Source organism: Saccopteryx bilineata, chromosome 4 (genome assembly GCF_036850765.1).
Source record: "Saccopteryx bilineata isolate mSacBil1 chromosome 4, mSacBil1_pri_phased_curated, whole genome shotgun sequence".
Taxonomy (NCBI): Eukaryota; Metazoa; Chordata; class Mammalia; order Chiroptera; family Emballonuridae; genus Saccopteryx; species Saccopteryx bilineata.
The window spans coordinates 165,202,915-165,225,293 of NC_089493.1; the positions used below are offsets into that span (position 1 = coordinate 165,202,915).

At 44.7% G+C, this 22,379-nt stretch overlaps 1 protein-coding gene across 2 annotated transcripts in view; it reads left to right on the plus strand.

Annotated features, from left to right (window-relative positions):
• The window catches only part of PSD2 (pleckstrin and Sec7 domain containing 2), a 47,687-nt gene extending 28,697 nt beyond the window's left edge, over positions 1–18,990 (plus strand). The window contains exons 7-14 of one of the 2 annotated variants that reach the window (XM_066272674.1): positions 8,354–8,443; positions 9,444–9,487; positions 10,973–11,163; positions 11,336–11,406; positions 11,781–11,938; positions 12,799–12,943; positions 14,509–14,652; positions 17,686–18,990. In XM_066272674.1, the coding sequence (XP_066128771.1) occupies positions 8,354–8,443; positions 9,444–9,487; positions 10,973–11,163; positions 11,336–11,406; positions 11,781–11,938; positions 12,799–12,943; positions 14,509–14,652; positions 17,686–17,895 (1,053 nt within the window). In that variant the 3' untranslated portion in view covers positions 17,896–18,990. Of the gene's footprint in view, positions 1–8,353; positions 8,450–9,443; positions 9,488–10,972; positions 11,164–11,335; positions 11,407–11,780; positions 11,939–12,798; positions 12,944–14,508; positions 14,653–17,685 lie in introns of those variants that run through there. The other variant, XM_066272673.1, reaches the window with a different exon arrangement.
• Positions 18,991–22,379: the final 3,389 nt, after the last annotated feature.

The window sequence follows — 22,379 nt, forward strand, 5'->3', positions numbered from 1 at the left end:
AAATTTACCATTTGAACCATTTTAAAGTAAACAGCGCAGTGGAATTAAGCACAGTCACATGGTGTGCCACCATACTACTCTCCAGTTCTAGAACTTTTGCATCACCCTCAAAGGAAACCCTGTGCCATTAGCAGTCACTCCCCATTCTCTCCTCCCTCCAGCCCGTGGCAACCCCGTAGCTGCTGTCTCTATGAATTTGCCTATCTGGGGGTCTTCTGTAAATGGAATCATATAATATGCAACCTTTCGTGTCTGCCTTCTTTTAGTTAGCATGTTTTCAAGGTTATATGAAAAAGTTCTAGAGGTTATTTGTACAACATTGTGAATAGCTTAAAAAAAATTTTTTTTGAAAGTGACAGAGAGAGTCAGAGAGAGGGACAGATAGGGACAGACAAGAAGGGAGAAAGATGAGAAGTATCAATTCTTTGTTGCGGCACCTTAGTTGTTTATTGATTGCTTTCTCATATGTGCCTTGACTAGGGGGCTCCAGCATACCGAGTGACCCCTTGCTCGAGCCAGCGACCTTGGGCTCAAGCTGGTGAGCCTTGCTTAAACCAGATGAGCCTGCGCTCAAGCTGGCGACTTCGGGGTCTCGAACCTGGGTCCTCTGCATCCCAGTCTGATGTTCTATCCACTGCGCCACCGCCACCGCTTGGTCAGGCATGACTAGCTTTAATATGACTAAACTATACACTTAAAATGGTAAATTTTATGTTATGGATATTTATATATGTCCTATAAATTTTGTTACAGCATGTATTGGCAGTTCATTCCTTCTTATGGCTGAATAATATTCCATTACAAGGATGTGCCACATTGTGTTTATCCATTCATCTGTTGCTGGATACAGTATTTGGGTTGTGTCCACCTTTCACTTATGTACAAGTTTTATTTGAACACTTGTTTTCAATTCCTAGGAGTACACTAGCTGGGTCAGAGGATAATTCTATGTTTAACTTATTGAAGAATGGCGAAACTGTTTTCCATAGTGGCAAAACTGTTTTACATTCCCACCAGTAATGTATGAATGTTTCAATTTCTCCATATCCTCACCAACATTTATTCTCCCCCCTGCCTGTAAACACTTTAAAAAATTATTGCTGTCCTAGCAGGTAGGTTTTGATTTTGATTTGCATTTTCCTAATGACTAATAATGCTGATGTTAAGCATTAAATTTTTTAAAAAATTATTGATTTGAAAGAGAGAGAGAGAGAGAGAGGAAAGCAAGAGAGACAGAAACAGCAATTTGTTGTTCCAACTATTCATGCATTTATAGGTTGACTCCTGTATTTGTCCTGACGGGGGATCAAACCTGCAACCTTGGTGCAGCCTTGGTATATCAGGCAACACTCTAACCAACTGAGCTACTTGGCCAGGGCTGACCATTTTTTTAAATGTGCTGGTTGGCAATTTGTATATATTCTTTGGAATAATGTCTGTTCAAAGTCTTTGCCTATTTTTTTATTATTAAAAACTTATTTTAAAAATTGTAAAAATACAACATAAAATTTACCATTTTAACCATTTTAAGTGTATAGTTCTGTAGTGTTAAAGTTATTTTGATTGTTGTGCAAACAATCACCAGAATGTTTCTATTTACCCAAACTGAAATTCTATACACATTAAAAAAACTCCTCACTGTCACCTCCCCCCCAACCCCTGGCAACTACCATTCGATTTTCTGTCTGTGAATTCGACTATTCTACATACCTCTTATAAGTGAAATCATATGGAGTTTGTGTTTTTGTGACTGGCTATGTCACTTAGCCTAATGTCCTCAAGGTTTATTCATGTTGTAGCATGTGTCAGAATTTCCTTCCTTTTTAAGGCTGAATAATACTCTGTTGCATGTAAATAGCACACTTTGTTTATATGTTCATCTGCTGATGAGTACTTGATGCTTCTACCTTTTGGCTGCGGTGGGTAAGGCTGGTATGAACGTTCATGTGCAAATAGTTTTTTAAGACCTTGCTTTCAACTTTTGTGTGTATATATATCAAGAAATGGTATTGCTGGATTGTATGGTAAAAATGGTATTGCTGGATTGTATGGTAATGATATTTTTAACTTTCTGAGAAACAGCCATTCTGTTTTCCAGAGACTGCACTCTTTTACATTCCCACCAGCAATGCATAAAGGTTCCAATCCTCACCAACTTGTTACTTTCTGTATTTTGATAGTAACCATTCTAATGGGTGTGGAGTAAGTCTCTCCTTGTGGTTTTGATCTGCAGTTCCCTAATGGTTAGTGATGTTTATGAACAATTTATATATATTCTTTGACAAATGGCTATCCAAGTCTTGCTCATTTTAAATTGGGTTGTTTGTCTTTTTGTTGTTGAGTTGTAAGAATTTGTTGTTGGTATTTTTGTTGTTGAGTTGTAAGAATTCTTTATATATTCTGGATATTAGACCCTTATCAGATTTATGGTTTGCAGTTTTCTTTCCCATTCTGTGGGTTGTATTTTTACTCTCTTGATAGTATCTTTTGATGCACAGAAACTTTTAAGTTTTTATGAAGTCCAATTTATCTATTTTTTTTCTGTTGCCTGCTTTTGGTGTCATATTTAAGAAACTATTGCCAAATCCAAGGTCATGAAGACATACACCTATGTCTTCTTCTAAAAGTTTTATAGGTTTAGTGTTTATGTTTAGATATTTGATTCATTTTGAGTTCATTTTTGTCTATAGTGTGAAGTGTCTAACTTTATTCTTTTGCTTGTGGATGTCCAGTTGTCCCAGCACCATATTTTGAAGAGAATATTCTTTCCTAATTGGATGGTCTTGGCACACTTGTCAAAAATCACTTTACCATAGATGAGTGTGTTTGTTTATGGACTCTTTATGCTATTGATCTATATGTCTTTGTTATGCCATTGCCCTACTGTTTTGATTACTCTAGCTTTGTAGTAAGTTTTAAAATCAGTAAGTGTGACGCCTGACCTGTGGTGGCGCTGTGAATAAAGTGTCGATCTAGAATGCTGAGGTATCCGGTTTAAAATTTTGGGCTTGCCTGACCAGGTGGTGGCACAGTGGATAGAGCGTCAGACTGGGATGCAGAGGACCCAGGTTCGAGACCCCAAGGTTGCCAACTTGAGCGTGGGCTCATCTGGTTTGAGCAAAGGCTCACCAGCTCGGACTCAAGTTTGCTGGCTTGCGCAAGGGGTTACTCGGTCTGCTGAAGGCCCATGGTCAAGGCACATATGAGAAAGCAATCAATAAACAACTAAGGTGTTGCAACGAAAAACTGATGATTGATGCTTCTTATCTCTTTCCTGTCCTGTCTGTTCCTGTCTGTCTGTCCCTATCTGACTCTCTCTCTTCTCTGAAAAAAAAAAAAAATCCTGCGCTTACCTGGTCAAGGCACATATGGAAGTTGATGCTTCCTGCTCCAACCCCCTTCTCTCTCTCTTTCTCTTCCTTTCTCTCTCTCTCTCTAAAAATGAATAAAAAAATTTAGGAAGCATGAGTCTCCCATCTTAGTTCTTCTTTTCCAAGATTATTTTGGGATCCCTTGCAATTTTATATGAATTTGTGAATAAGCTTTTATATTTTGGTAAAAAAAAAAGGCCAATTTTGCTAGAGATTACATTAAATCTATAGGTCAGATTGGCAAGTTTTACTATCTTAACTATATGAAGTCTTCCAATCTATGATCAGAAGATGTCTTTCTATTTATTTAGATCTTTAATTTTTTTCAGCAATCATTTATAGTTTTCAGTGTACAAGTCTTTCACCTCCTTGGTTAAATTTATTCCTAAGTAGTTTATTCTTTTTGAAGCTATTGTAAGTGGAATTGTTTTCTTTCACTTGATGATTGTTCATCACAAACATATAGAAATATAGTTAATTTTTGTGCATTGATCTTGTATCCTGCATCTTTGCTGAATTTATTAGCTCTAATAGTTTTCTGTAGCTTCTTTAGAATTTTCTATAGCTAAGGTCACATCATCTGTGGATAGAGATTTACTTATTGATTGGTTTGTTCCTAATTGCTCTGGCTAGAACTTTTAGTACAGTGTTGAATAGAAATGGGAAAGTCAGTCTTCTACCTCATTCCTGATCTCAGGGGGAAAGCTCTCAGTCTTCTACCAGTGCGTATGAGGTTAGTTGTGGGTTTTTTTTACATGCCCTTTATCATGCTGAGAAAGTTCCCTTCTAGTTCTGGTTTCTTGAACGTTTTTATCATAAAAGGGTGTTGGATTTTGTTACCATATTTCCCCATGTATAAGACGCACCATTTTTGGAAAAATTTGGGGTCTAAAAACTGGGTGCGTCTTATACAATGGTTGTAGATTTTTTTTTACTTGCATTTCCTGCTTTTTTGCACAGGAATTTTATGATGAATAAAACTTGAGTTCAATAATTTTATGTAATACATTTTTTTTCAAATTTTGGGCCTCAAAATTAAGGTGTGTCTTATACATGGGAGCGTCTTATACATGAGGAGATACAGTAAATGCTTTTTCTGCATCAATTGAGATGATCATGTGTCTTCTGCCCATTCTATTATTTCGGTGTATTACATTAATAGATTTTTGTACATTGAACCACACCTATGTTCCTGGGTTATATTTCTCTTAGTCATGGTGTATAATCCTTTTAATATGCTGCTGGATTCTGTTTGCTAGTATTTTGTTGAGGATTTTTTTCATTTATATTCATAAGAGATACTGCTCTGTAGTTTTCTTTTCTTGTGATGTCATTGTCGAGTTTTAGTATCAGGGTAATGCTGACTTTATAGAAGAGTTAGGAAGTGTTCCTTTCTCTTCAATTTTTTTTGAAAGAGTTTGAGATGTATTGGTATTAATTTTTATCTAAATGTTTGGTAAAATTCTCTGGTGAAGCCATCTGGCTTTTCTTTGTGAGGTTTTTGATTTCTGATTCAGTTTCTTTACTTGTTATAGGTCTTATTCAGATTTCCTGTTTCTTCTTGAGCCAGTTGGTGGTTTGTGTGTTTGTAGGAATTTATCTGTTTTGTCTAGGTTTATCTAATTTATTAGCATTATTTAATTGTTGTTAACTAATTAATTGTTTAGTATTCTTGTTCTTCCTGTTACCAAGAGAGCAGTGTTAAAATCTTAGCCAAGATTGTGAATATATCTTTCTCCTCTTGGTTCTTTCAATTATTGTCTTTTCTTTTTTGAGGCTCTGTTATTAGTTGCATACAAATTTAGGATGCTTATATCTTCTGTTGACTGTCCCTTTTATCATTATTATTTGTCTCTCCTTATCTCTAGTAATGCGTCCTGTCTTCAAGTAAATTTTGTCAGATATTAGTGTGGTTGTAGTGAAATTATTTTGTTAGTGTTTGCATTTATACATTTTTCTATCCTTTGTTTGAAAGATTTCTGTTCCTGTACATTTACAATCTATCTCTTGTATCATATACTTAAAAAAAAAAGTCTGATAATATTTGCCTCTTAATTTGACCATATAATGAATTATTAATATATTTGAGTTTACACATACCAGGCTACTATATATGTTTTTTCTTTGACGTCTGTCCTATGTTTCTTTTTTTTCTTATCTACTTTTGGATTATTTAAGTATTTTGGAGGGGAATTTTGTTAACTTGCTAGTTGTGCATTCCTTTAGAATTTTATTTTTTGTGTTTTTGATTTATAAATCATATGCATTCTTGATTTATAAAATCTCTTACCAATTCATGGGCAATGAAATAACTTTAAATCATGTTAACTCCATTTATTGGTCTCTCAACTTGTATTTTTTGCTATGTAAGATACACTTTTTTTCCCCCAAAAGTGGAGGGGAAAATGCCCGTGCATCTTATAAAGCAAAAAATATGGTATTTTATTAAATATTTTAACACACATTTGGTTCAAAAAATATATTTTTCTTATTTTTCTCCTTAAAACCCAAGGTGTGTCTTACAGTCAGGTGCGTCTTATATGGAGTGAAAAATACAGTATATACTACTGTTATCATGGCTTTAACTACTACATCTCTCTCTATGTTTAATTCCCCAGAAAACTTTATTATTATTTCTTCCCACGATCAATATTCATTTTGATTTGGCCACCATTTCTGTTGCTCTTCTTTTCTTTCTGCATCTCCGTGCTCCCATCTGGGATAATTTTCCTTTAGTCTGAAGAACACCCTTTGGTATTTCTTATCTTAGTTTTATTTTTTTTTTCTCTTTTTATTTATTTATTTTTTCAGAGGCAGAGATAGACAGGGACAGACAGACAGGAACGGAGAGAGATGAGAAGCATCAATCATCAGTTTCTCGTTGTGTGTTGCGACTTCTTAGTTGTTCATTGATTGCTTTCTCACATGTGCCTTGACCGTGGGCCTTCAGCAGACCGAGTAACCCCCTGCTGGAGCCAGCAACTGGAGCCAGCAACCTTGGGTCCAAGCTGGTGAGCTGTTTGCTCAAACCAGATGAGTCTGCGCTCAAGCTGGTGACCTCGGGGTCTCGAACCTGGGTCCTTCTGCATCCCAGTCCGACGCTCTATCCACTGCACCACCACCTGGTCAGGTAGTTTTATTTTTTTTGAAGTATAACCAGGGTGTTTCTCGGGGTCCCTTGTCCTTGGTGGGTCCTGAGCTCCAATTTTTGTTCTCCCGTCCTGGCAGACCACTCAGTTGCTCAGCCTGTTGGCCGCTGCTTGTGAGCTGGCAGGTGCTTCGAAAAGCACCTGGAAAGCTGCTCCTTGTTGGGCTTACCTCCCCATAGCTCCCTTCTTTGCAGGATATTTACTCTTGAAGCCCTTGCTGCTTTAATATTTCTCAGAGGCCTTCACTCAGATGTTTAATTAACATTTTGACCAGCAATTGTTTCTTCTGGGAGGGCAACCAGATAGTCTGTTGTTATTAGGATTGGCAAACTTGCCTGGTTATTTTTTGATTTGCAGTCCCTAATGATGGCTGGGGAATGTTCAGTGTGTGTGGAACTCAGACAGTATTATCAATATCACCCTCATACTCCTCTATTATGAATGAACACATAATGGCTAGATATGCATATACATACATGCATGTACATGTAAAACATATATATAAACATATGAAACACACTGTATCCAGACACACATAAGATCTTTTCTCTTTAAGTCTTTGGAAAAGGTGTGGAAAATTCTTGCTTGTCAGCTACTTAGAAAGTCTAATATCATTGTTTTCTGAATTATTCTCTTCAGTGTATGAGTGTTGCACATGGTGTTAATAAATTCTCTTTGTTAAAACAGTGCCAAGGTCAATAAATTTGGGAAATTGTCTATGGAATCCTCTCCTTGGAGACTTTCAGCACATTTAAGCATGTTAAAGACTCTGAAACATGTAAATAAACTTAATTGATTATAAAATCCTTTTTGGGGGAATCCCTACTCCATTGATAGGTAAATCTTGGGAGAAACTGCCTTATAGCAAACCTAAATTCATAAAATCCTGCCTCAATAAGTATCAGGTGTTCAAGGGTCTTCATATTCACAAAGATAAAGTGTTACCCAGTGTTTCCTCAAGTGTAGATACTGGAAGGAGAGTCTGAAAGTATCAGGTGTTGGATTTGAAGGGCTGGAGCCCGTTTGCTACTCGGTGGGTAAAAAAAGAAGGCAGAACTTAGGGTACACTTATTCTCAGCTTTTGTCTGTTTGTACCTCCTGGAGTAGAGCCATCTGCTCTAATTTCCTTGGTCCCACCACAGCTCTGCACAGGGTACCCATATGTGTTGGTGGGAATTGGTTTTTGACTCTCATTAGACCAAACTCTTCTTCACTTCACCTACCTCTTGGAGGTCTTGCTGCCCCTCTGTATAGGTGAGAGGGTGAGACAGTTTTGACAAAATACAGAGCTTCTACTCAGGAGCCAAGAGGCCTGGGTTCAAGTCCTGGAGCTGTGTGACCTTGGGACAGTTAGCCATGGAGTAGTGGGTGAGAGCATGGGCTTTGGTATTAGATGCGCTCAGCCCTTCCACTTCCTTTCTGTGTGATCATGGGCACATCACCTTCCTGCACCTCAGTTTCCTTACCTGTCAAATGGAGATGATAATAACAACCACCTCACCTTTTCCTTGTTGTGAGAAGGAAACAAGATAATGCATGTCAAGTTCAATACTTGGAACATAGTAGGCACCTGGCAAATGTCAACTATTGTAATACTTGATTCAACCTGACTCATTCATCTGGGTTTGGGAGAACCCCAACTTCTCAGGATGCTTGAGGATCAAATAGAATCTTGAAAGTGGAAAAGAGTTTTGAAAACTCTTGGAGACAAAGGGAAGTCCTGCCCTTGATGCTGCCTCATCTTTCCTGGCTGGGCAGGGCAGGGCAGGGCAGGCGTGGGGACCACACCAGCCTCTGCCCCTACTCTCAGGCAGAACCATTTCTCCATTTTAGAACATTGGCAAGAAGATGTCCTGCCAGCAATTCATTGCCAACTTGGACCAGCTGAATGATGGCCAAGACTTTGCCAAAGACCTGCTGAAGGTATAACATGCTATGGGTCCCCATTCCCCCAACTGTGCCAGGGTGGGTGGAGAGGAGAGAGGTCTCTGCCCCACTAGATCCTGATATTCCAGATTCTTAATACCAGGGTCAGGGCCACTCTGACTTTGGGCCAGAGTTAAAGACCATCTAGCTCAACATTTGACTGCTCTCTGTTTCTTGAAAAAGGCAAAGAGGTAGGCTTTGTGAGACCTGTTTTTAGTGCTACATTATCACTATTTTTGTCATGGTAATCATCAACACTGCTACCAAATGTCACAGCTGCCATGGCCCCCACCACCATCTTTACCACCACCACTGCCATCACTTTCACCATCAAGAAAAGCTCACTCATTTCTTCAATATCACCAGGAATAGAAGGAATCTAGTTTTTTTTTTGAGGCTGAAGCCTCGAGTAGAACTCTGACCTTTCAAGCCTGGTCCATTCTTGGCCTTGGAGGAAGAGAAGGAGGATTTTGGGGGGTAGAAGAGGAATTTAGTTTTAAATAGTGGGTTTGAAGGATCTAGAGATACTAGCTGAACAGTTGGATATGAGTCTAGGGTTAAAAACTAGAAGATTGTTTTTAACACTCTTAACATAATTATGTTCTCACCATCAAGGAGCACTTAAGAACGTATTTATGAGATCAAATAATCTTAGTCCCACCACTCACTTATCCTTTTCTCCTCATCTACTCATTCACCCACCTACCCAGCCTTGCCTGCATCCATCCTTCCATCTACTCACCCATCCACTTGGTCATTCACCTATCACCCACTCAGACATCCCCTACACTCCTAAACTCTCCCCCACACACCCTACATCCAGTCATCCACCCCTCATCCCCCATTCACTCACCCATCCAACAAACAAGTATGAATCAAACATGCACTTAACTCCACTGGCTTAAAAGTACTCCCTTACTGCATCCACATTGCTAGAGGTAGAGGGAGATTTCTTTGATTTTTCATCAGAGCTCCCCTCTCTTTACTCCTCTCCCAGACCCTTTACAACTCCATCAAGAACGAAAAACTGGAATGGGCCATGTGAGTAGTGCCCATGGGCACAGGTATGGGGAGACTGAATTACTGGGAGGGGAAAGTGGAAGATGCTGGGGGGTGTAAGGGAAATTACTCCTGTCACTCTCCATGGTGCTGATTTCTCCCAACCCAGGGCTCTGGTGACCCCTATCCAGCTGGCCAAGCATCTGGTATTGAGTTCCTTTTTGGGTTTGTTTCCTGTCTTGATAAAAAGTGCTCAGTGTTCAAAGAAAACCAGATAGAAGGTGACAGAAGACTATATGACTTTGGGTGATGGGTATGCAACATAATCAAATGTCAAAATAACCTGGAGATGTTTTCTCTGAACCTATGTACCCTGATTGATTAATGTCACCCCATTAGAATTAATTTAAAAAAAGAAAAAAAAAGAATAAAATGAAAAGAGAAAAAATTCAATAATAAAAAGAAAAATAAGCCAATTAAAAAAAAGTGTTCAGTGTTTACACTTCTATGGAATAGATTGGACTGTGACTTTAGTTCCATGATACCCACACTGTTTTTCTGTACTGGGGATAGGCATGGGTTTCCTTTAACCCCAAGAATATGATCATATTTGGCCTGACCTGTGGTGGCGCAGTGGGATAAAGCGTCGACCTGGAACACTGAGGTTGCCGGTTCGAAACCTTGGGTTGCCTGGTCAAGGCACATATGGGAGTTGATGCTTCCTGCTCCTCCCCCTTCTCTCTCTCTCTGTCTCTCTCTCTCTCTCACTCCTCTCTCTCTAAAAAATCAATAAATAAAATATTAAAAAAAAAGAATATGATCATATTTTGGTGGCAGCTCTTCTTGGTAGTAGGGAAGGATGACTTCCCCCTAACTTCTTCCCCTGTGAAAGCAGTGAGTCTTGGAGATGCCCAGTCATTTGGAAAGTGGTGTGGTGACCTTGCTAGTTGGGAGACCGAGAGGCTCGGGGGAAAGTGGCTGCCCTGCCCTGCTGTGTTTCCCAGGGTGGCCTGGGTCTTTGAATCTGCGTGGAAGTTCCAAGCAGAGATTTCTAGGAGTCTCAACCCCACAGGAAAGAGCTGGTATTCTTCTACCAGGGCTCATGGGGATCCTCATTTACTACCTGCCGTCCCTCCACATGTCTGTGGGGCTTGAGCAGCAACTTTCGTCTGGCCATGAGTTACTCCTACCTGGAGCTGGGCTTTCAGTGGTGGAGAGAGGAGAAGGAAGACCAGGAAGAAGGTCTGGAGATAGTAAGGTCTCCAACTTTGTGATTAAGGTCTCCAACTTTGTGATCAGGGTGAGGATTGGAGCTTGGAGGAACAACCAAAGATCAGAGGTCAGGGGTCAGAACTGAAGACTTGAGGGAGGAGTCAAAGATCTGGATCTATGATCTGGAATTGGAACTTCCTCTTCTCTGCTCTTCACCTCGACCGGCTTCCAGGGGAGTGGTTGGTGGGGAGAAGGCATGTCGCTGTGGGGCTGAAGCCTCCTCGGAGGTGGTGCTCAGACCTAGTACTTTTCCAGTGATGAGGACGAGCTGAGGAAATCACTATCTGAGCTGGTGGATGACAAGTTTGGGACTGGCACAAAGAAGGTGACACGGATCCTGGATGGTGGCAATCCCTTCCTGGATGTCCCACAGGCTCTCAGTGCTACAACCTACAAGCATGGTGTGCTGACCCGGAAGACTCACGCCGACATGGATGGCAAGAGGAGTGGGTGTCAGGCGGGGGAAGGGACATGAGGAGGGATGCTAGTCTAGATGGGGCCTGCCCCCTTTGCCACTCCTCTGGGGATTTATGTGCAGGCAGACATGTGAGGGAGGCAGGGGAGCAGATATTGGATGGGTGGCTGCAGCCACACTACCTGTGTGTGCCCTGTCCCCAGCACCCCGTGGGAGGCGTGGCTGGAAGAAATTCTACGCGGTGCTCAAAGGGACCATCCTGTACCTGCAGAAGGTGAGAGACTGCCTCAGTGTCCTTACTCAGGAAGGGCCAGCTCATTTCCCCATTCAGCCCCTGCCTTGTAGGGCCCAGAGGGTCCTGGGAAGGACCTGGGGCTTAGACAGGTAGATGCTGGTTTCAGGGAGGGGTCTTTTATGTGCTCAGAGGCTCAGGATACCCAGTGTAAGGCTTGTTCAGGCCTCTGGGATAAGCTGAGCTGCAGTGATTCTTGGGGTTGGCATGGCATCACTGCGACAGGAGTTGCAAATAGAGGGAGCTATGTCAACAGAAGGAGGGAGAGCGAGGAGGAGGGCTGGTGAGAGTGGGAAATGCGGGTCAGTAAGCCAGAGCCTGGTCCTGACAGAGGCTCCCCACCCCCGCCCGTCCAGGATGAGTACAGGCCTGACAAAGCTCTGTCTGAGGGTGACTTGAAGAACGCCATTCGCGTGCACCATGCTCTGGCCACCAGGGCCTCCGACTACAGCAAGAAGTCCAACGTGCTCAAGCTGAAGACGGCTGACTGGAGGGTCTTCCTCTTCCAGGCACCGTAAGTAGGAGTGGGAGTCCCCTGCTTCCTGGGGGACTCAGGGCCTGCAACATGGAGCCCACCCCACACCCCTCCCCTCTCCCGCTTCAGTGGGGCACCCTCAGCTCGCCCTGCAGGAGTGGATCGCTCAGCACAAACCCACAGTAAGGGTCCCCATAGCCCTGGTTCTCCAAGTGTGGTTTCCTCAGACCTCCTGGAAACTTGTTAGAAAAGCACTTTCTTTGGCCCTTCCTCAGACCTGCTGAATCAGAAGCTCTGGGGATGAGCCAGCAATTGGGTTTTAACGAGCTCTCCTGGTGATTTGGATGTGCGCTGAACTCCCTACATACAGGGCAGGTGGAGCCTATGAACCATCCTTGACCATTAGTAGGGGTGGGAAATGGGTAGGAAAGACTTGCCCTGCCCATTACAGTTTCTCTGTAAGGCCTTCCGTCTGGGCCCCTGCACTCCACCTCTCTGTGACTTCAGATTGGGGTTCATGTTTCATATGAGAGAGGCTAGTCCGTGAGCTGTCAGGATGGGCATGCATTTGCCTGGGAAGGTAGTGGGGACAGCCAGCTGCCTCGAATAATTCCTGGGCCAGCTCACTCTAGGACCCATCCGTTAGCTCCGTGGCCATTAGCTCTGGACCTGGCAGCTTTATTGTCCTGTGAAAATCCAGTTCTTGCCTGGGGATGGGACCAGGCGCATCCAACCCCGACCCCGCCCTCCTCCGCACTTCTTCACCCAGCTGTATGGAGGTATTTGTGCTCTGTCTCTGCCAGGCCATTGCTGGGTGCTGGGTGCTGGGTGCTAGGTCGGGAAGAGGGAGATTCTACTGTGAGAAACTGGTGCCCTTTTCCCTCCTGCCCTGTCCCCAGGAGCAAAGAAGAAATGCTGTCCTGGATCCTGAGGATCAACCTGGTGGCTGCCATCTTCTCAGCCCCGGCCTTCCCAGCTGCTGTCAGCTCCATGAAGAAGTTCTGTCGGCCCCTGCTGCCCTCCTGCACCACCCGTCTCTGCCAGGTACGCACCTCTGCCAGGTATGCACTCCTGGGGTCACGCACCGCCTCCCTGGCTGCCTCCCCCATGCCGGCCCCTCATTCAGCGACCCTCACCCCAGCTACTGCACGGAGTGCTGGGCTCAGAGACAAGGCGAAGGGCAGATGTTCTCTCCCATTCCCACCACACCCCACTCCAGATAGGAAGACAGGCCTTGCACAGCACCGGCATGGGTGTGCTTTTGTGCCAATGGTGGTGTATCCTGTGGCTGTGACTGTGGGTCTGTGGGCATCGTGTGTTTGGGCATGAACCTGAACAAGTATGTGTGTCATAGGGAGCTAGGGATAGAGAAACTTGGCTGACCCCTCATCCAGTCATCTACCCTTAAATGTTTTATTTGGAATCCTAAAAAAACTCCAATTCATCCATATTCCAGTTTCTCAGTTTTTGTCTTTTTTTGTGTGTGTGTGAGGAGAGAATAAATGGAAGACCACTACTTGAGAGGCAGAGGGCAGGGGAAGCTTCTCACTTCCTGTCTTTGCCAGTTGCTGGCCCTTCTCCTGCAGGGCTGTTGTCCTGGGTCTCTCTACTGAGACCCCTACACTTGCCTACTCAGTGCACACACCCATGTCATACATGTGTCTACACACACGCACACAGCCCATTGCCCGCATAGCACAAAGTGACGCGGCTGTACTGTGGTGGGTGGGATGTGTGTGTGTGTACTTGTCTGTCACAGTGTCTCTGCCTGCCTTCCTGTGTGATCCTGGGTCTGTGACCATCATGTGTGTCCGGTATGAGTATAAGAGAGTGAGTGCGTTGTATGGAGCCAGGGGCAGCTGGGGTCAGGCTGCCTTGGTCTAGCATGTTGGGTGTGCATGTGGGAGTCCATAGAGCCAGGGGCATCTCTGGAGGATTGTATGTCTGTGTCAGGGAGTGTATATGTGCATGTACAAATTTGAGGGTCTCGGCCCTGGCCGGCTGGCTCAGCGGTAGAGCGTCGGCCTGGCGTGCGGGGGACCCGGGTTCGATTCCCGGCCAGGGCACATAGGAGAGGTGCCCATTTGCTTCTCCACCCCCCCTCCTTCCTCTCTGTCTCTCTCTTCCCCTCCCGCAGCTGAGGCTCCATTGGAGCAAAGATGGCCCGGGCGCTGGGGATGGTTCCTTGGCCTCTGCCCCAGGCGCTAGAGTGGCTCTGGTCTCGGCAGAGGGACGCCCCAGAGGGGCAGAGCATCGCCCCCTGGTGGGCAGAGCGTCGCCCCTGGTGGACGTGCCCGGTGGATCCCTGTCGGGCGCATGCAGGAGTCTGTCTGACTGTCTCTCCCCGTTTCCAGCTTAAAAAAAAAAATTGAGGGTCTCTCACCTCCTGAGCCTGCTGGGGCGTCTCTGGGAGAGCTGATGCCCACAAGAGCAGAGAGGAAGGAAGGAAGCACTCCCTCGGGTCTGGAGCCTGGCTCTGCCCCAGGTATTGATGACCCTGATCAGGCCTCAGTTTCCCTGTGGTGAAGCAGACCCTGGCAGGACAGCCTTAGATGTACCCTATGCCACCCTGAGAGTGGGACCTCACAGCCCAGGGCTTGCTTTTGTAGGAGGAGCAATTGCGTTCGCATGAGAATAAGTTGAGGCAGGTGACTACGGAGCTGGCTGAGCACAGGTGTCACCCCGTGGAGAGGGGCCACAAGTCCAAGGAGGCAGAGGAGAGCCGGCTGAAGGAGCACTATCTCACGTTTGAGGTGGGTTCTCTGTGGGGCGGATTGTGAAGGACAGAGCTGGGCCAGAGGGGCTGGCTCTCATCTTCCACCTCTTCCACTAATGTCATTCCATAACCAGGGCTCCTAGTTTGCAGGTTCCCCATTGGGGGGCTCCCCTGAGGCAATCACCAACTATGCACGGCCTCCTGTGGGCCAGTCTGCACAATCCAGCTGTCAATTGTTAATCAGTCAATTGTGTCTCTCAAAAAGCATGAGCCGAGCTCCACTGGATTCCTCCTCTCCCCATCCACCGCCCCTTTCATTCTTCTCCGGGCCCCTCCTCACCTCCACTCCCCTATATGCCCAAATTCTCAGGAAACCTTTCCAAGCAAGCTACAGAACTCTCAAGCCCTATCCAGGTGACCTTCCCCCTTTGTCTCATTTTTCTCTTTCACACATTTCTCAAGAAGAGCAACTTAGTCTCTCCTAAGCTCTGTCCTTTCCATCGCATTTCTCTGCCCACCACCTAATTCTGCCTCACGATGGGGCTAACAGTAGCGTCTTCATGGGGTGAAGGATGAGGGTTGGTTTGGGGGAGGAAGGCAAGGACCACTTGTCCATTTTGGACTGCCCTTCGGATTGCCCTGCACACGGGCATGGACAGAGCAACTGAGAATGAGCTAAGAAGTCCCCAAAGCAGGAAGGGCAGGAAGTCACCAATCTCAGTTCCCACAGTTCCACACTGATTTTCTATTGAGGTGTAGGGGACAGAGGAGAATTTCCAGGATAGATCCTGACCTTTTGAAAAACATGAAGCTTCGTAGCTTTTGGAAGTTTTCTCAGATCTACTCAACAGCATACAAATGGTGATGGCACAAGCTAAAGTGGGCTAATCTCTTGTGAATTTCCAGGTGTGATTCTTGTCACTTGCCTTATATTAACTGATTTAACTCTCATAGCAACTCTGTGAAATGGCTTCTGTTAATATCCCCATTTTACAGACAGGGCAATTGAGGCTTGGAGAGGTTAGACCACTCACCTGAGGTGACACAGTTAAGAAGTGCAGGAGCCAGGATCCTCACCCAGGCATAGATTGTAGCTCCAGTGCCCTGGTCTTTCTCACTTCCACCTGGCTTAACTGGGGGGAGGCGTGGCAGGTGTTGGGGGAGGGGAGGTGAAGCCCAGCAATGAAGGATCTTTCTGTTCATGTGCCTGAGCTGGGCAAGAATAGAGTCTCCTGACCCTTACCTGCTGGTTCTCACCAGCTGTGGTGTGGGCCTGAGGCTCAGCGTCAAGGCCCTCAGCCACTATCAAATCTCCCTCCTAAATGTCTACCAATTTACAACCCACTTAATAGCTTGTGCATTCACTTCTCTCTTCATGCCTGCACCAACACTGCACACTATTGAATGTTTTAATCTTCACCAATCAGATATGTTGAATAAGTGATGTCTTATTGCTATTTTAATTTGGATTAGAAATTTTTGTGTGTGTGTGACAGAGACAGAGAGAGAGACAGAGAGAGAGGGACAGATAGGGACAGAGAGACAGGAAGGGAGAGAGATGAGAAGCATCAATTCTTCATTGTGGCACCTTAGTTGTTCATTGATTGCTTTCTCATATGTGCCTTGACTGGAGGGGCTACAGCAGAGTGAGTGACCCCTTGCTGAAGCCAGCGACCTTAGGCTCAAGCTAGTGACCTTGGGCTTCAAGCCAGTGACCTTTAGGCTCAAGCTAAAGCAAACCCGCACTCAAGGTGGTGAGTTTATGCTCAAGCCAGTGACCTTGGGGTTTCAAACCTGGGTCCTCTGTGTTCCAGTCTGATGCTGTATGCACTGTGCCACTGCCTACTCAGGCTAGATTAGAAAATTTTAATGGTGATAAAATACACATTCCATAAAATTTACTATCTTAATCATTTGAAAGTGTCCTTCAGTAGTGTTAAGTCTATTCACATTGTTGTACAACCAATCTCCAGAACTTTTTCATCGTCCCACACTGAAACTCTATACCTGTTAAAACAACTCCTCAAGCTGCCCCCCACCCCCAGCCCCTGGCAACCACAATTCTACTTTCTATCTTTATGAATTGGACTACTCTAGGTACTTCCTATAAGTGTAATCATACAAAACTTGAGTTTTTGTGACTGGCTTACGTCACTTAGCATAATGTCCTCAAGGTTTATTCATCTCGTGGCATATGTGAGAATTTGCTTCCTTTCTAAGGCTGAATAATATTCCATTGCATGTATATACCACATTGTGTTTATCCATTCATCTCCTGATGGATTTTTGGTTTGCTACCACCTTTTGGCTATTGTGAATAATGCTGCTATGAACATGGGTGTGCAAATATTGAGTGTGTCTTGCAGAGGGAAGGGTCAATCCTTTTCTTTGAAACCCTGCTTTCAGTTCTTTTCGATACATACCCAGAAGTGGGTTGCTGGATCACATGGTAATGTTATTTTCTGCTTTTTGCGCATGAGCCATACTGCTGTCTACAGCGTTATACCATTTTACATTCCCATCAGCAGCACACAAGGGTTCCAGTTCCTTCATATCCTCACCAACACTTGGTATTTTCTGGTGTTCTTTTTCCTTTTACAGTAGCTGTCCTAATGGGTGTGAGGTGATATCTCATTGTGGTTTTGATCTGCATTTCCCTAGTGATTAGTGGTGTTGAGCATCTTCTCATGAGCTTATTGGTCATTTGTACATCTTCTTTGGAGAGATGTCTATTCAAGTCCCTTGTCCATTTATCGATTGAGTTTTTTGTAGTTTCTTTTTTAATACATGCTGGATAATAGACCTTTAGCAGAGATATGACTTGTAAATATTTTCTCCCATTCTTTAGATTGCCTTTTTACTCTATTGATTGTGTCCTTTGATAACAGAAGTTTAATCCCATTTGTTTATTTTTACATTTGTTACCTGTGCTTGCCTATTATTTTTGTTGGATTGTTTATTTCATTTTTATTGATTTGTGAGAGTTCTCAATATTAAGAAAATTAGTCTTTTTCATCTAAGATACAAATAGTTGTCTTTTGACTTTGGCCTTTTTCTGCTCTTTCCCTAGAAAAGCCGTTATGAGACTTATATCCACCTCCTGGCTGTGAAAATCAAAGTGGGCTCAGATGACCTGGAGCGGATTGAGGCCCGGCTGGCCACTCTGGAAGGGGATGACCCCTCCCTCCGCAAGGCACACTCAAGCCCTGCCCTCAGCCAGGGCCACGGAACTGTGACTGGTAGCAAAGCCACGAAGGATACCACTGGACCTGATACTTAGCTGGCATGGATGGGCAGGCCCCAGAGGCAGGCAAATGCCCCCAGAGGGGTCAGAGAGCACAATTCCAGCCAGGGGCCACTCGGGCCAGCTCCCGGCAGTTGACGGGCAGCCAGAGGGGTGTGGGGAGCCCTGTGGGCCAAGGAGATGGAGATGCTATTCATGGCATTGACCTTGCATCCTGGGGCTTTGCTGGACCTCAGACCCTCTCCCCAGCCCTCACATCCCTCTGCACACGGCGCCTCATTTTGTAGGCCGGTTGTGTGCATGCTCTAGATGCCATCTCACTGGTGAAGCCGGAAGGCCAGTCAACTTCCCGGGCCCTCATCTTCTCACAAGTCCTTCCCTCATCTCCCTTTCCAAGGGCAGATCTTGACTCCAGGTCTCAGCTTGGACCCCTACTCTTTCTCCTCCTACTTCCTCTGAGTTGACCGGCAGCAGATCTGCAGACCACCAGCACTATCTTCCCTCCCTCCTCCCTCCACCCAGAGCCTCTGGAATCACACCCCATTCTCCTGTCTCACATTGCAATAATCCAGGACCTGGGCCTGCTCCCTCTATGCCAAGCTGTCTCCGCTCGTCTGTGCGTCCCCCTCACCTTCCGTCCACTGAGGCTACTACTGCTTTCTTTTATACAGACATAAATGTATATATATATAGGAATTATATATATATAATTATATATATATATAAGGACCCCCTTTAAAGATCGTTTTGGAACTGATATCAGTTACAGGATGAAATAAGATGAAGGAAAAGCCTGTTGCAGGGCTGCTCTCTGACCCCTGGTGGCCCTGACTCTCTGGGAAGAAAGGTGGAGATAGTGCTGTCCTCCTCTCCATTTTTTCCCTCTTCCGGATGACCTGTGACTTACATTGCTCTTACATTACAGTTGATGTTTTGGAATAAATAGACAGTGCGTGTGTGTGCCACCCCATCTGTCCCACAGGCATCACAGTGTGTGAGTGGGATGGGACCGTGGCTCTGTTTATTTTTTTGGTCTTTATGTTGGTGCTGCCAGGTCTCTGCGCTCCAGAGGTGGCCTCTTGTTCAGATCTACTGTTACAGGAATAAAAGACACTCTGCCTTGCAAACAGACACTTGTCAACAAGCCCAAAGATGTTTGGTGGGGGAAGGTTATGGAAGCCATTAATCCTTGGTCTTGGGAAAAGGTGAACTGACTAGTTGTTGAATTTTTTTTTTTAGGCTATTTCTTTCACTCTCCTAGTGACTCAGAAATGTTAGCAAAGGACTTTTCTGCGAAGAGAGAGAAATTTGCCACATGATGATCACAGACTAGCATCCGTTAAACCCTGTGTTCCTCAGACTGACAAGTGGGGTTGAGGGTGATGGCACCCTTAATACAGCTATAATGAATAAACCCTTTCTGTTTTTAAAATGGATTATGGTGGTTTGGCCAGCAGTTTGACCTCAGTGGTAATATATTTAGTTAAGAAGTCAACCTTGCAACTAAGTACCCAGCATTTAAAAGCCCACTCATATTACAGGGGACATGCAAGTCTGTGGAGAGATGTAGTGATTTAAATCCAGATTGTTTAATTTGGATCAGCTGGAGTGTATTTTATAATCAAACCATCTGGCCCCTTCATTTTGATGAGGGGAATTAACTGTTCATTTAAGTGAAATTTAAAGAACAGTGTGGCAAGATAAAGAGCTCTCTGTACTTTCTCCACACTGTCTCAAAGGTCCTTTGATTTTGGGGGGTCAGCTTCCCATTGTTCACCTCCTGAGGGCAGGTGAGTGACAGCAGAGGAGCAAGCCCTGTCCGTTGCAGACAGATGTGCTTCCCTGAGCACTAGTTGTGCCTCCCATCAGTAAAAAAAAAAAAAAATTTAGTTCACTTCTTTTTTTTTTTTCTTTTTAATTTTCTCATCTTTTTCTGAAGCTGGAAACGGGGAGAGACGGTCAGACAGACTCCCGCATGCGCCCGACCGGGATCACCCGGCACGCCCACCAGGGGCGAAGCTCTGCCCACCAGGGGGCGATGCTCTGCCCCTCCAGGGCGTCGCTCTGCCACGACCAGAGCCACTCTAGCGCCTGGGGCAGAGGCCAAGGAACCATCCCCAGCGCCCGGGCCATCTTTGCTCCAATGGAGCCTTGGCTGAGGGAGGGGAAGGAGGGGGGGGTGGAGAAGCAAATGGGCGCTTCTCCTGTGTGCCCTGGTCGGGAATCGAACCCGGGTCCCCCGCACGCCAGGCCGACGCTCTACCGCTGAGCCAACCGGCCAGGGCCTAGTTCACTTTCTTAATTGTATAATTATTTATTGTAAATTATATACATGTACTACTGTACTAAAATATGTATATTATAAAACATACACAAAAATAGAAATTTTAAAAAGATGAGATAAAAATAAATCTAAATCAAAGTTCTAACACTTTTTTTCCTGCATTCCAATGGATCATTATGTTCACCTCACAAAATAATGCCCATTTTCCAGGACTGTTCAAATCCGGGGGCTGGAAGGACCGCAGGTGGGATGCTGTAAATTGTTGCGCCACCTGGTGGTCCTGGAAAGTGGCTGCAGCTCAGGAACACCTGGTTCTGGCTCTTGACCACAGCGTCTCTTGAGCATTCATCCTCATTCAACGGTCGACAGTACTGCATATTGTGCTGGATGCTGGGGATACTGTGGTAATTAAAGGATTGACTGGCTACCTGTCCACAGGGGCTCACAGTCTAGAGGGGCAGGGGACAGGCAGTCACCATCACCATGGATGCTGGGAGTGCTGGGAAGACTAGCCAAAAATGACCCGGCAGAGAGAAGACAGATTTGGAGGAGTGGAGAAGACTGATTCAGGAAGCTACCCACGTTTTAAGTGCTCCTGGATACAGGGTGGTAGTAGGGAAGTCACTTAACTGGACTACATCTCTTCCTGACAGGTATACTAAAGATGCCCCAAGACAGAAATTTGAGAGGATGAATGGAGAACGGGTCTCTCTGCTTATACCTGCTCCCTGCTCCCTTTCACACTTGTGAAATGAATGAGTCGCTGCAATAATGAGAGTCAAGAACTAGATTAGGTTCTGGCCTTAGACTCTCAGCAGGTATTTTAGAATCCAGAGTAGTTAATCAGGCATCAAATAGGGCCAATGAATTAACCAGGTGGTTATTTAGAATTACTTGGGGTCACAAAAGTTGGTGGATTCACTGGAGTCATGGAGGAGGTTGCTGACTGAAATTTAGAAGGTGACAGCAACTCAGCCCTCAAAAGGGTCAGATGAGGACACTAAACTGGGTCATGAAGAGGTCAATTCTAATTGTTTGGGGTCATGAAAAGGTCAATGGGTTCACCAAGAGTTCATTTCTAATTACCCGAGGTCACAGAGAGGTCATTGAGTTCATTGGCGTCATGGAGGAGGTTTCTGACCGAAGGTTTAGAAAGTAACAGCAACTCCCTCTCAGAAAGGTCAACTGAGGACACTAAACTAGGTCATGAAGAGGTCAATGGGTTCACCAAGAGTTCATTCCTAATTACTTGGGGTCACAGAGAGGTCAGTGGGTTCATTGAAGTCCTGGAGGAGGTTTCTGACTGAAAGTTTAGAAAGTAACAGCAACTTGCTCTCAGAAGTGTCAATTGAGGATACCAAGCTGTGTCATGAAGAGGTCAGTGGGTTCACCAAGAGTTCATTTCTAATTACTTGGGGGTCACATAGAGGACTTACTGGCTTTCAGAAAGTTTTAAAGCCAACAGCAAACTCAGGACCACTAGAGGGATCTGGATGAGAATATCAGATGGGGGATAGGAGAGGTCAGCGATTTGCAGGTTTATGTAGCATTTAGTTCATTATTTTCATTTGTTTCTTTGTAATGTATGTTTTTTCCAGTGCCCCCACAATCAATACAATGACTTTAGTTCCCTTTTCTCCATAACCTCCCTTTCATTCACTTTTTGCCACTCTGTGATTCAGGAATAAAAGATACAGAATATCCTCATCACTGTCATCAAATTAGCTATTAACAGGCACCTACAGGCATACATTTTACTGCGTTTTGCTTTATTGTGCTTCACAGATGTTGCATATTTTATATATTGAAGACAAGACCCTTCACCAGCAATAAGATTCTGACTTGTATTATTGCAAGAGTTGCTCTACTGTTGTGGTCTGTCACTGAATCTACTATATCTTTGAAGTATGCCTGTATCATGAGCCCGAGTTATACTAGTGCCATATATATATATATATAAACTTCCACAATTCTTTGTAGTAGATATTAGCATCACCATTTCAGTTGAGGAAACTGTAGCCTAGAGACATCACACAGCTAGTGAGGGGTGGAGGTGGAATTTGAATTCAGGACTGGGGCCTGACCTGTGGTGACACAGTGGATAAAGCGTCGACCTGGAAATGCTGAGGTCGCCGGTTCGAAACCCTGGGCTTGCCTGGTCAAGGCACATATGGGAGTTGATGCTTCCAGCTCCTCCTCCCTGTCTCTCTCTCTCCTCTCTCAATCTCTCTCTCTC